Genomic DNA, 14,123 nt, shown 5'->3' on the forward strand with positions numbered 1-14,123 from the left:
AAGAGACTTTCAGATCCCTCGGAGGACATTCTTTCATTATTTGCAAATCAGGAATGCTACCCTGTCACAATTTGGCAACAAACCCCATATTGTTAACTTCCCCAATTAGATCATTACTAGAGAATATGAGAGGATGTACAGTCATTTCATCGGTGTACACGGAACTTAACTATCATCAAACTAGTAATAGCTTATTACCTCTTAAAGTTAAGGGGGAATCTAATAATGGTATAATTGAAGATGAGGAGTGGTGTCTCATCCTAAAAAGTATAAAACTCGCCACTTCATGTGTCCATTTTCAACAAATTCATTTTTATATTCTACATAGGGTATATCATACTCCAATGTCATTGGCTGCAATTGGTGGGAGTCAGAGTGCAGAATGCCCTAAGTGTGGGTTGTCAGGATGTGATTTTTGGCATCTGTTATGGGAATGTCAGCGGGTATAAGCTTTCTGGAATAAAATATGGGAGTGTATTGGTGAGGTTGTTACGGGGATCCCCCCATGGTGCCTAAGTCATGGCTATTTGGCATATCACTTGAAGATAACTTAAGTGTACCTCTTTACAAATTTGTTTTTATAGCCATAACTCTAGCAAAAGTTATCATAGCGCGCAACTGGCTAGCAATTGTAAAACCAGATTTTTATGAATGGAAGGCTTTGGTAAACGATACTATCGGCCATGAGAGATACACTTATACTGAGAGACGGGCAGAACACAAATACCACAAAATTTGGTCTCTTTGGTATGAATCAAGACATAGATTGTGAGTGGTGGGTCTTGATTCTACTTAATGTATTATGTAAACCTCGTTTGATTGACCTATGTAATACCAATTTTGATTACATAAGTTTGGGTTCCCAGGTGATACTTGTATTTATTCATTTATCCCCCCTGATCACCTCCTCCCACGCGCGTATCCAAGACTTCGCCCGTGCTGCCCCCCTCCACTGGAACAAGCTCCCTCCCTCCATCAGAACTTCCCCTAATCTGTCCAGTTTCAAACGGGTTTTAAAAACCCACCTTTTTCTTAAAGCCTTCCAGTCTCCCACTTAACTTCCTACCTTTTCTTCTGCCTCTTCCTCCCCCCTTATCCTTATCCTCCATTCCTCCATCTCTCCCCCGTGTCTCTCTATCTGTCTACCCCACCCCTTAGATTGTACGCTCCATTGAGCAGGGTATTCTCTCCTCCTGTCTTCACCACTGTTAACTCTGCTCTCCAGCTACTTAGCCCTCCTCCTTGAGGACCCTCTTTCCCGCGTCCCCTCTCGCTCCCTCCTCTCCCCTCTAGGGGTCTCCCTGTCATCCGTGCCTTCCCTCTTGGACTCCGTCGTTGGCGGACCTTCCCCTCTCCCCTCCTCCGCCCCTCTAGCGGTGCTTTGAGCTCACTGAGTTACTGTGATTATTGTTTACTGTACTGTGCTGTCTCACCTCATATTGTAATCTCGTTTGTCCCTGTACGGCGCTACGGACACCTAGTGGCGCCCTATAAATAAAAATGTATAAAAAAATAATAATAATTCATGAATTCATGTGTATATATTTGTGCATTTGGTTATTTATAATCTGGATCAGCTTCTATATGTTCTTCTTATGTATGAAAAAAAATATTATCTTACCCACAATGATCTCACTGCATCGCACTGCACTGATGTACATTCATACAGGACTGGTGGACAATAATGCTTTTGCCTAAGCTGAGACAATGGACTAGTCTGCAAGATAACGTTACATGCTGGCAGACATTTTATCTACTTTCAAAATAGAATATGCACAAGCTTAAATTTGACTGACAAATCTGGGGAACCAGAGGGCTAGAAAAATTATGTTTTTATACTCAGCAGTTTGTGGGAAACGAGGTGCAGACAGGTTGAGGGGATATTAATACCTCGTTTCCCCACTTAGCGTAACTTTCTTTTTTTTCTACATATTTCATTTGCAATATAAATATTAAAGAAACATGAAAAAGCGCTGTGTAGGTTTATAAAGGCAAAGGTCAGGGCAGGAACATCCAGTGCAAAATCTGAATCCAATCCACGGCCAGGGGCAGACAACACAGGTACAAAATGGAATAACAAAGCAGAAAATCAGGGTCACAAGCAAACTAACAAGGTCAAACAAGCCACATTAGTACACCATAATAAGAGGTAGATAAATATCAACAACCACTGTGTTACAGACCTTGTTGCTCAGGTACTGGTCCAAAGGTTAGGATGGCTTCCATTGACAGCTAGTAGCACAGGCATGAACTCTGAATGAGCATAGCCATGAAGCATGTGAGGTCGGGAATGTATAGATGCCAGACAAGCTGAAGCGTGAGGTGTATTATATACAGATAAACTGGCTAATCCCATGGAAATAAGATAGCTGTATGTGTTTAGCTGACATACATTAGAGCAGGAAATATTTAAATTGTGTTATCATGGAAAGCTATTACAAAATACAGCAATGTGTCACTGTTTATCCTATTAATACCAATACAGCAAGAATCTGTGATGTTTAGGTCTCTATCTTTATGACAAGCACCGGGCTACAAAAATTCCTGGTGGATTTTGAAACATCCCATTTCCTTTACATTTATTATTTTAGATTACAATGGTTTTTTTAAAACAGTTATTCTTCAGGCCTGTGTCTTGTCAATTAAATAAGTTGTGTTTTATGATAGAATTTCTTTGAACTGCCCTTGTAGAGCTGTGGATTATATAGCAATGATGTTTCCTGCAAAATACATTTTTTTCACTTTTTCTTTTACACGTTTACATTTCAGACATTTAAAACATTGCCAGACTCTCTCTCTCTGTCTGGGATAGGATGTTGACTCTTCTGCCAGAATTTCATCTCCCCTCCTCTAGCCTTTCTACAATTGCACTGTCTCAACTGATGCCAGATCTGCGCCTTGGCTTTTGGGATAGGCAGGGGGCCAACCGGGTGCAGAACCTTATAGAAGGAGGTTCATTTCTCTCTTTTTCCCAAATTCAGGAGAGATATGATGTCCTAGTTCGTGACTTTTACAAGTACCTCCAAATTAGACATTGGGTGCATTCTCATCCCTCATTCCCACTGGCCTTGAAAACGGCTCCCCCTGGTATTATGTCGTCTCTCTCTCCCACTTCTTATGCGGGAGGCATCTGTTTGGTATCGACTCTTGATGGTCCCTGTGGACAGCAGAGATCTCTCCGTGCAGGGGATCTGGGAGAGAAAACTTGACTTAGATATTTCGCCAGAGGTCTGGGCGAAAATCTATAAGAATATATACAAAATGTCAAAGTCTATTAACCATTCAGAAATGCTTATTAAAATGGTTCACAGGGTGTATCTTAGTATCCTATTAGCAAAAGCGCCTTGGCGTGGCAGGATGGCTTAAACATACATTTGCAAATGTGTGCAACAAAGACTTTTGCATTTTTATCTACAGTAGAAATGGCAGATCTGTTGCTGGCTATAGCAGTGTGCTGGGGGAAAAAATGTTGTGTGTATGTTCCTTGCAGGATAACCCCACCCTTTCAAGCACCTGATATGGCCTATAAATTGATTTGAGCAGCTTCCACTTTTGTATTTGTCTGAGAGGCATGTTAGTGTCAGTAGCTGAGAGGGGGTACTGGCACTGAATTGCTGTTTGGAGGCTTCTGGGGTACCTCTTTGGTAAGTTGGCTCTCAATTTAAAAACACATATGTATGGCCCAAATATATGGGACTCTCATTGTTTAGAGTAGGACCATCCTATTAGCAAAAGCGCCTTGGCGTGGCAGGATGGCTTAAACATACATTTGCAAATGTGTGCAACAAAGACTTTTGCATTTTTATCTACAGTAGAAATGGCAGATCTGTTGCTGGCTATAGCAGTGTGCTGGGGGAAAAAATGTTGTGTGTATGTTCCTTGCAGGATAACCCCACCCTTTCAAGCACCTGATATGGCCTATAAATTGATTTGAGCAGCTTCCACTTTTGTATTTGTCTGAGAGGCATGTTAGTGTCAGTAGCTGAGAGGGGGTACTGGCACTGAATTGCTGTTTGGAGGCTTCTGGGGTACCTCTTTGGTAAGTTGGCTCTCAATTTAAAAACACATATGTATGGCCCAAATATATGGGACTCTCATTGTTTAGAGTAGGACCATCCTATTAGCAAAAGCGCCTTGGCGTGGCAGGATGGCTTAAACATACATTTGCAAATGTGTGCAACAAAGACTTTTGCATTTTTATCTACAGTAGAAATGGCAGATCTGTTGCTGGCTATAGCAGTGTGCTGGGGGAAAAAATGTTGTGTGTATGTTCCTTGCAGGATAACCCCACCCTTTCAAGCACCTGATATGGCCTATAAATTGATTTGAGCAGCTTCCACTTTTGTATTTGTCTGAGAGGCATGTTAGTGTCAGTAGCTGAGAGGGGGTACTGGCACTGAATTGCTGTTTGGAGGCTTCTGGGGTACCTCTTTGGTAAGTTGGCTCTCAATTTAAAAACACATATGTATGGCCCAAATATATGGGACTCTCATTGTTTAGAGTAGGACCATCCTATTAGCAAAAGCGCCTTGGCGTGGCAGGATGGCTTAAACATACATTTGCAAATGTGTGCAACAAAGACTTTTGCATTTTTATCTACAGTAGAAATGGCAGATCTGTTGCTGGCTATAGCAGTGTGCTGGGGAAAAAATGTTGTGTGTATGTTCCTTGCAGGATAACCCCACCCTTTCAAGCACCTGATATGGCCTATAAATTGATTTGAGCAGCTTCCACTTTTGTATGTATCTTACGCCAGACAAACTACATAAAATCTGTCCGTCAGAAACCAAATACTGTTGGAGAAATTGTGGGGAAGTTGGTACCCTTATACACGTTTTTTGGAACTGTCCTAAGCTACAACCACTTTGGGCTGAAATTTTACAGCTAATTAATCAGGTCACTAAGGATGATTTATCCCCATCCCCGGCTATGGCGCTTTTACACCTATATCCCCCCTCATCTTCAGCGTCATAATCACTATGTGGCTGGGCACATACTCATCTCAGCCAGAGCCGCAATAGCTCAAAGCTGGAAATCCCCCCTTGGTTCCATCTCTTACCAAAATCATCAGCAAAGTTCAACACAGCTATGAGATGGAAACCATCGGCTTTAACTATACCTCAAGGGCTTCCTCACCCCTGGTTAAATGGTTCACATGGTACAATTTTTTTTCAGACTATAGACCTGTGTCTGTCACCTAACTCTCCCATGCTGTATACCCCTCTGGAGGGTAGATGTCCTGTTTTCAAAATGTATCTTTATGGTTGATTGGGTTCAATGTGGCTAGTCTCCGACTCTTGCCCCCCTGTCTGTCTCCCTCCCCCTCCCCCTTGAAGTCTTTCTCTTATGTGTATTTGTATGTTTTCAGTGTTAGTGTTTTTTGTTACTTTTTTTGATTGTTTGTTTATGGGCAGTTCTGACTGATTTATTGGATCTACATTATGCACTGTACTTTGTTGTGACTGCCATGTTTGTTACATAGTCTTTTACTAAAAACTTAATAAAAACCTTTTAAGTTAAAAACATTGCCAAATCATCCAAGAACATTAGCAATGAATTGACTTTGCTCTTTGCGACCTTTGTCTTTTGACATTGATAGATACAATTAGAGTTACGGAAGAAGAGGCTATTATCTGAGGACCAGAACATGTTTCAACTGGTAATTTAATGAAAAATCAAGTAAGTTTTAATTTTGCAATTAACAATGGATAACAAAGTTCCAAATGTTAATATTTTATAAGTAAATGGCAGACTTGGAACACCAACCAGCCACTTTTTCAAGTTCTTCGGTTGATTAGGAATGGGATTTTCGCGTTAGAAGGTAAATGTTTTCACAATAGAAATCAAGTCCCCACTGTCTCTGCTTGTCAGTAAGTGCATTAAGCTTCTTCAGATGCTTAGAATTGCACAAAGAGCCTGAAATGAAAAAAAGGAAAAAAATGAGAACTAATCATACAATAGTAGCCTGATATAGACTATGTGTAACTTCCTGTCAAAACATGCAATACATAATACAACGTTATCATATTATCCATTTGTATGGCGCCATAAAATCCTTAACACCTAACATAGTAGTATAAATATGACATAATGAAAACAGAAGACATTATGACATGTAAATGGGTACACAGCATAATAATAAATACATGGTTTCAAGCAGTGGGGGACTGGGTCTAAAAATATTGGTTGCCAGGAGACCCACCCACAGCTATAAGGCTATCATTTAATTTTTATAAGAAATAAATACAATTTTCAAAAAATACATAAGTGGAAAGGGATACAATTAAAACTTTTGGAAAATAAATGTATATTATTTAGTAATTACAGTATACTTATATTGTACATATTACTGGCAGTATACAGTAGATACTAAATGTAAATACAGATTGTTATAATTGATTTTTTTATTTTTATTTTGAATAAATGGTGGATATTTTTAAATAGTTTGCTTGTACTGGATATTTTACACTTTAACAGATAGTTCAAAAGCATATTTCATGCAATCCATTATATTAAGAGCAATTGTTTGAATTCATTAGATGATTGTGCGAATCTGTCTATAATTGCTTCTGCATCGAATTCATCTAACAATTCTTTTCAATGGATAGCAACGTGTATGATTCCAAGTTCTCCTCAGACAGTGAATTTCTACGTCTTGTCTTTATGATCTTTATCTTTGAAAATGTCTTCTCACATTGGACTTGAGTAATTGATAGTGTGCAGATAACTTTATGAAGTTCATAAATGCCTTGTCATGAAGTCTGTTGGATGCCAGAATTTTAAGTACACACGATGGGCAAGTGCTACAAATTTTACACTTGTTGCAAATGGAATCCATATTCTCATCATCATTAAACAATAGGTTTAATACATAAAAGTTCAAAACAAAAGAAAACAATTCAAATATTACTTGATCTTTGCTGACTTGTGGGGACAGCTTAATAATACCTTCCTTGTCTGCAATAGTTTTAAAGTTTGCTGGGTCCAAGCAGGATAAATCTTTACACAACTTTTTTTGTTGTACAAGATGTGAATTTAGTGATTGGACAATGCGATCCATTATTAGGTTAAACAGATTTACTTGAAAACCAGCTAGAGAACCTGAGGAATTTCCTTCATCATCTATAAGCTCATCTTCCATTCTTTTCTTCTTCCTTTCATAATCATCATCATTTATTTATATAGCGCCACTAATTCCGCAGCGCTGTACAGAAAACTCATTCACATCAGTCCCTGCCCCATTGGAGCTTACAGTCTAAATTCCCTAATATAGACACACACTCACACACAGTACAGACAGACAGAGAGGGAGAGACTAGGGTCAATTTTTGATAGCAGCCAATTAACCTACCAGTATGTTTTTTGAGTGTGGGAGGAAACCATAGCACGCAAACACGGGGAGAACATACAAACTCCACATAGATAAGGCCATGGTCGGGAATCGAACTCATGACCCCAGTGCTGTGAGGCAGAAGTGCTAACCACTAGGCCACTGTGCTGCCCCCTTCCTTTGCCTCTTAACTGGCAATGTTGTTTCCAAAGAGTCAATTTCCAATGTTTGTTTTTAATTCACATTCAACTGTGAAGTTTTGTCATTACATTTATTTACAAAATCCAATGCCTTTCTGTGAACATTATCAAATGTTCTTGTCTGTTCCTTCAACTTTATTGTAGCTGAATCTACTAAACTCCATGTAGTAAACATATCTACACCACTTGTCTGTAAATAACTTGATAATGGGGCTGTAGTTTCAAATATTTATAAGTAGCAAGATCAGCCACATCAGAAATTTTACTTTGTAAACCATTATACTGACCATGGTAGCTTGCAGCTCCATCTGTACTATCAGATAAACATTTTTTGGGATCAATTGTAAGATGCTGTTATGTTTCAGTCAATGGGGCATATTAAGTTACCTTTTCGGTGCGAGGCTGCACGTGTAAAGTGACAATACGGTACCGCAACATCACGGATTTCCCTTTGCAACCCTATGGGGTGCACGTAAATATGCGATGTTGCATTATCGGGACTCTTACAGTCGGGCGTAATCACGAACCGAAAAGCTAATTGAATATGCCCCAATATACCAAAAAGTCCCTTTCCTGTACCATCATTACTTGGCACAACTGAAAGCAGTCGCTCACAGATAACACCTATAAGCACATACCGAATAATAATGCTATAATGATTTATGCTTTTTCTTTTCCATGCTGGTAGGGGTAATATTCCTGAAATTAAAATTGAATTAAAAATACTTCACACTGGGAAAAAATGAACATCTGCAATTTAGGGGGGTATTTAATTGTTCGGCTTGACGGCCGAAAAACTCGCGCTCTAAAACTATTACCGTTAATACGGTAAAATTGCGCTTAAAAACCGTTCATACGGTAATTTACTCGCTGAATTTCAGCTCGCAGCTCAGGGAGCTGCGAGCTGAAATTCAGCGAGTAATTACCGTATTAACAGTAATAGTTTTAGAGCACGAGTATTTCGGCCGTCAAGCCGAACAATTGAATACCCCCCTAAGTGTTGAATCCAGCTTTTGCCACAAATTGGCTATTTGTAGTTTTGCATTTGATAATAATTATAGTTGTTACTATTATTGTGTTGCTGTATTCTGCATTTTGTTTGTAAACTGTTATAGCATATTGTAACAAATTTCTACAGTACAGCAGCGAGGTCCATTATGTATTTCTGCTAGAAATACATAATGGACCTCGCTGCAAAAACACATCGATGGGAGTATGTATTATAGTTGCATCTATTATTAACAACTATTTTAACAATCACAGTAATTTTAACTGCAGAGAAAATAAAAGGCATCATTATTATTGAACTTGCATTATGTGTATATATTATTATTTGAGACTGCAGCTTAAAAATATATACTACCTAGTATTTTTGCACTAATTTTATACAATGAAAGAAAATACATTATATTTAAATTAAAAGGCATATGGCCACAGTATATAAAAAAAATATTATAAAACACATCAAACAGAGCAAGCACGAGGTGAAGAGCTGACGAAGCACACTCAAACTAAGGCCGACGCAATGAAAAGTATTTGCAGTCTTTGCAATGTATGCAATAGCTCGATACGAAGTTGACTCCGGCTGCATGTCATGATCCCAGGCTGAGAGTCCCAGCTAAGTTTCATTGCGCAGTCGGAATAGCAAAGATCCGAGCCTATACAACGTATGCTTCGGCCTCGCATAACCCGAATCAGAATTATTTTTTCAGAGTTATTTATTATATTCTTAAATATAAAGTATCCTCGAAAAATGATTTTATTAAAATAGTAATGCAACTTAAATTTTAGTTGCATACGGTAATAATATTGGAACTTCTATTATTTTTTCAAGCTACTAAAAGGTAATTAACATTTTTAACATATTGTTTAATGCAGTGATTCCCAAACTTTCTCAATTCGAGGCACCCTTAGGGTCACCATAATTTTTCCAAGGCACCCCTAAGCCAAAATAATTACTGGGTAGTCCCGTTTTTTAAGTAGTTGGGTCAAATGACGTAAGATGTATTTAGACCCCTTCACCATCACATTGTGCCATTTCATCATATTACTGCACCCAGGGCCGCCGAGAGGGGGGGGGAGCGGGTACAGTTTACCCGGGCCTGGCCATGCCAGGGGGCCCGGGCCGGGCCCTCGCTGCTAATAAAATTTATTTATTTTCTTATTTTATTTTTCTCTCTTGCGGTATTTTTTTTTTAACTTTTTTTATTTTTTTTCCCGCGGGGGGGGGGGGGGGGGGGGGGTCTTGGGTTTCTTGGGAGCTGTAAGAAAAAATAAATAATAAAAAAAAAAATACTCACGTGATCGCGCGGCGCCGTGTCCCTCCTCTCCTCCATTCACACTGACTGCCGGGCGTGACGTCATCAAGTCACGCCTGTCAGTCAGTGAGGAGCGCCGCAGCCAGCAGGAAGAAAGAAGACAGAAGAGGAGACAGAAGAGCAGAAAAGAAAAGAAAGAAGTTGACAAAAGGTAAGTAAAGAAACGGAGAGGCTAGGGGAGGAAAACAGGGAGGGACAGTACTATAAAGAAAGGGGACAGAGAAACAGAGGAGGAAAAAAAGGAGAGAGCCACAGAGCAATAAAAAAAAAAGTGGGAGAGAGGAACAGAGGAGGAAAAAAAGGAGAGAACCACAGGGGAATAAAAAAAAAGTGGGAGAGAGGAACAGAGGAGGAAAAAAAAGGAGAGAGCCACAGATGAATAAAAAAAAAATTGGGGAGAGAGGAACAGAGGAGGGAAAAAAAGTGGGAGAGAGGAACAGAGGAGGAAAAAAAAGGAGAGAGCCACAGAGGAATAAAAAAAAATTGGGGAGAGAGGAACAGAGGAGGGAAAAAAAGTGGGAGAGAGGAACAGAGGAGGAAAAAAAAGTGGGAGAGAGGAACAGAGGAGGAAAAAAAAGTGGGAGAGAGGAACAGAGGAGGAAAAAAAGTGGGAGAGAGGAACAGAGGAATAAAAAAAGTGGGAGAGAGGCACAAAGTAAAAAAGAAGGGGGAAAAGCAGCATGGAGGTCGCAGTGTGAGCATAAGGGGGTACAGTGTAGTTGTGATGAAGGGGCACAGTAATGTGTGTGATGGCACAGGGGGCTTGTTGCAATGTAGTGTGTGTGAGGTAGGTGGCGGCTAATTAATGGGCGCTATTTTGTTTGTAGGGTGATGGTGAGGCAATTTAATAGTAGGGACTATTAATTTAAGATGGGGTGGTTTGGGGGCTATTGAATCTTGGGGTGAGTTTAGGGAGAATGAGGTCTATTTATTAAATGTGACTATGAATTATTTAATGGCAGTGATGGTTGCGGGAAATAGGTATTGCTGGGGCTGTTTGCAGGAAGTGAAATAGGTTTATTTATTAAATGTGAATACTATTATTTTAATGTTGGGGCTGGAGGAAGGCCTAATTATTAATCGTGAGTGCTATTGATTTAAGGCCGGGGCTGGCTGTAATTTTCTAAATGTAGCCATTTTTTTTTCAAAATAGGTCCTTCAACATTCCTGGATCCGGACAAGCCACAACTAAAGAAACCAGCAGCCACAGGTGGAGAAAGTGAGAAGAACAGGTAGGAGAGAGCAGCACAGTGTGTGAAATGTTGTGATTCTAGTAAGGACAATACCAATTTTTGGTGAATGTTGTGCCCAATGTAAGGTGTAGGCCAAGACTGAACTGTTTGTGTACACACTGCATTGTTTGTATACTACACTGTGGTGGTAGATGTCCTGAAAGTCAGGAGTGCTTGAACATATGTGACGCTCTGGCGAATTGAGAGCCTAGTGGTTTTTATGTTAGCCACGCCCCAATGGCACGTTTGCCACGCCCCCAAATGCATGACCACACCTCCCAAAATTTTTGCACCGCCATTTGGCTAGCCACGCCCCTGAATGTATGACCATACACCTAAATTTTTTTGCGCCGCCGTAAGGCGGCGCAAAAAAATTTTGGGTCTTACTTGAATATGAGGGGGGCCCCATGAATTTGTTGTACCCGGGCCCTGAATTCTTCTTGGCAGCCCTGACTGCACCCCTTCACAATATATCACTCTGTATCACTTCTTTGCCATCTCACACACCGAGTCCCCCTCTTTGCCATCTCACACACAGAGTCCCCCTCTTTGCCATCTCACACACCGAGTCCCCCTCTTTGCCATCTCACACACCGAGTCCCCCTCTTTGCCATCTCACACACCGTGTCCCCCCCTCTTTGCCATCTCACACACCGTGTCCCCCCCTCTTTGCCATCTCACACACCGTGTCCCCCCCTCTTTGCCATCTCACACACCGTGTCCCCCCCTCTTTGCCATCTCACACACCGTGTCCCCCCCTCTTTGCCATCTCACACACCGTGCCCCCCCTCTTTGCCAGCTCACACACTGTGTCCCCCCCTCTTTGCCAGCTATCTGCGTCCCCCTCCCGTCCTACAGCGTCTCTCTCTGTGTCCCCCTCCCCTCCTTCAGCGTTTCTCTCTCTGTCCACCTCCCCTCCTTCAGCGTCTCTCTCTCTCTCTGTCCCCCTCTCCTCCTTCAGCGTCTCTCTCTGTGTCCCCCTTCCTTCCTTCAGCGTCTCTCTCTCTTTGTCTCCCTCCCCTTCTTCAGCGTCTCTCTCCTTGTGTCCCCCTCCCCTCCTTCAGCGTCTCTCTCTCTCTCTCTGTGCACCCCCTTCACTCTGCGTTCCTTTACTTACCTTCTTCCTCATTTTCTGCTGTCTTTATTTCTGCTGTCTTCTCTATGCTGTTGCTCCTTACTGACACTGTCGGACGTGATGACGTCACGCCCGGCAGTCAGTGAGAACAGTGAGGAGGATCCGGCACTGGATAGGTAAGTTCTTCTCTTCTTTCTTTTTTTTCTTCCGAGGGCGATTATGGCACCCCTGTCACAGCGCTGCGGCACCCCAGGGAGCCGCGGCGCACACTTTGGGAACCGCTGGTTTAATGTCTAAGCGGGCCCACTGCCTCATGGGCCCACTTGCCGTCGGGCAAGCTGACACCCTGGCCAGTCCGCCACTGGTTTCTAGTAACAACAAATCACATGGCATACAGAAACAATGCCGCATAAGACATGACAAGGACAAATTGACTGGACAGACATGAGACACAGCGTAGGGGTAGAGGACACTGCCCGTGAGAGCATACATACTAACGGGAGGGGGGGGGGGGGGGCTAATGAGGCAATAGGGGCTAAAGGGACATTTAGATACGTGGTCTAAGCTGGTTGCAGAGATGGTGGATGCAGAACAGTCGAACTGGCAGGAGGGTGGGTTGAATTAGGTAAAGATATTGGGCAAGGAGGATGTGTAAGAAGGGGAACACTGGACGAGAGGTAGTAGAGTAGGGAGGAGAGGAACATGTTGCAGTGTAGACAGACATACAACGTAGTAGAGGTACACAGATGAAAAGATTTGGCATGCTGAGAAACGACATGAGACATTATTTGCAAGTGGTTCATTGAATCAGCAGTGAACTTATCCATGCTAAGAGGTCATATTGAGTGCCCAGGTAAGGTACAAGCAGATGCTTGAGATGGGGGTAACAGGACTCAGTGGAGAGTGTTTCATTTTGTTCTCCACTTCAAAGTAGAATTAGCAAAAAGTATATTTCCTTGGACTATCAGTGGACTCAATGTTAATGTTTAGATTTAGCAAATATTTTTGGCACATGCCTTATCATTTGCTTTACAGGTAGAGAAAGCACTGCTGTATTAGGGTGTCAGTGATATGAGCAGTTTTATAGCACTTTGAGTGCATTGCCTGGATTGGTGTTCACAGATTCCTATAGTGGAACACATTCAGAATAATGATGATAATGTAAGAGATATCTGAGAGACCAAAAACAAAACAAGCAGTGTCCAAGGTGTGATAAAAGCACCATGTTAACTGTCAATGTGTTATCCCACAGTAACCTATGAACTGAGAATGCAGGTCAGTTATATGTACTAAGGGAAGATACAAAAGTGTCTGAAAATACTGCCCTAATGCAGCATAAAGGTTACTGCTTATTGCAGCATGATTTTATCTGCAGGCCATGTGTCACGTGCACTAGCAGTTTTACCCAGAATTCACCAGGTGAAGCTTTACTCACCAGAGGCGCGGAGTCTAACACAGTGGCTGGTCTTCTCCAGGAACTCCCGCAAGGAAGTATGGTTTTAGCGGCTGCCACTGTGCAGGTCGCGGCCCTCTGGGGAGTGTGGTGAATATACGGAGCTATACAAACTGAATGGAAGAAGGAATGTCAATGATATATATGCATAGTCTCTGAGCAGTGGAAACAATGGTAGCACGGCAGAATGATGAGTAGTGATAAAAGGAGAAGAGAGTTCCAAAGTGCTTAGCACGCAGGTAGCATACAGCAGGCAAATACTTGACTACAGGAGAAAGTCTATGCAAACAGTCAATCAACAATGTAATAGGAGAGTCAGCAACTCGCAGCTATACTCCCGAGAAACTATAGATTTTAGTCCCAAAAATAGGTAACATGCAAAGTAGTAGAGTAAGCTGCTCCTTACAGGTGTTACCGTTGGCATGAAGTAAAGACTTGTCCAGAGATAGGTAGAGTACAAGGTAGCCTGAAACGGTCTGCGGCTGGCAGGTATTACCACTGATGTGGAGAGAAGA

General features: G+C 41.6%; 1 protein-coding gene across 2 annotated transcripts in view; it reads right to left on the reverse strand.

Moving 5' to 3' along the window:
- Positions 1-5,646: 5,646 nt before the first annotated feature.
- The window catches only part of TPMT (thiopurine S-methyltransferase), a 54,254-nt gene continuing 45,777 nt past the window's right edge, over positions 5,647-14,123 (reverse strand). For both annotated transcript variants that reach the window (XM_075213127.1, XM_075213126.1), the window contains one exon: positions 5,647-5,916. In XM_075213127.1, coding sequence (XP_075069228.1) covers positions 5,795-5,916 — 122 coding nt within the window. In that variant the 3' untranslated portion in view covers positions 5,647-5,794. The remainder of the gene's footprint in view (positions 5,917-14,123) is intronic.

The sequence above is a fragment of the Mixophyes fleayi genome, chromosome 5 (genome assembly GCF_038048845.1).
Source record: "Mixophyes fleayi isolate aMixFle1 chromosome 5, aMixFle1.hap1, whole genome shotgun sequence".
Classification (NCBI taxonomy): Eukaryota; Metazoa; Chordata; class Amphibia; order Anura; family Limnodynastidae; genus Mixophyes; species Mixophyes fleayi.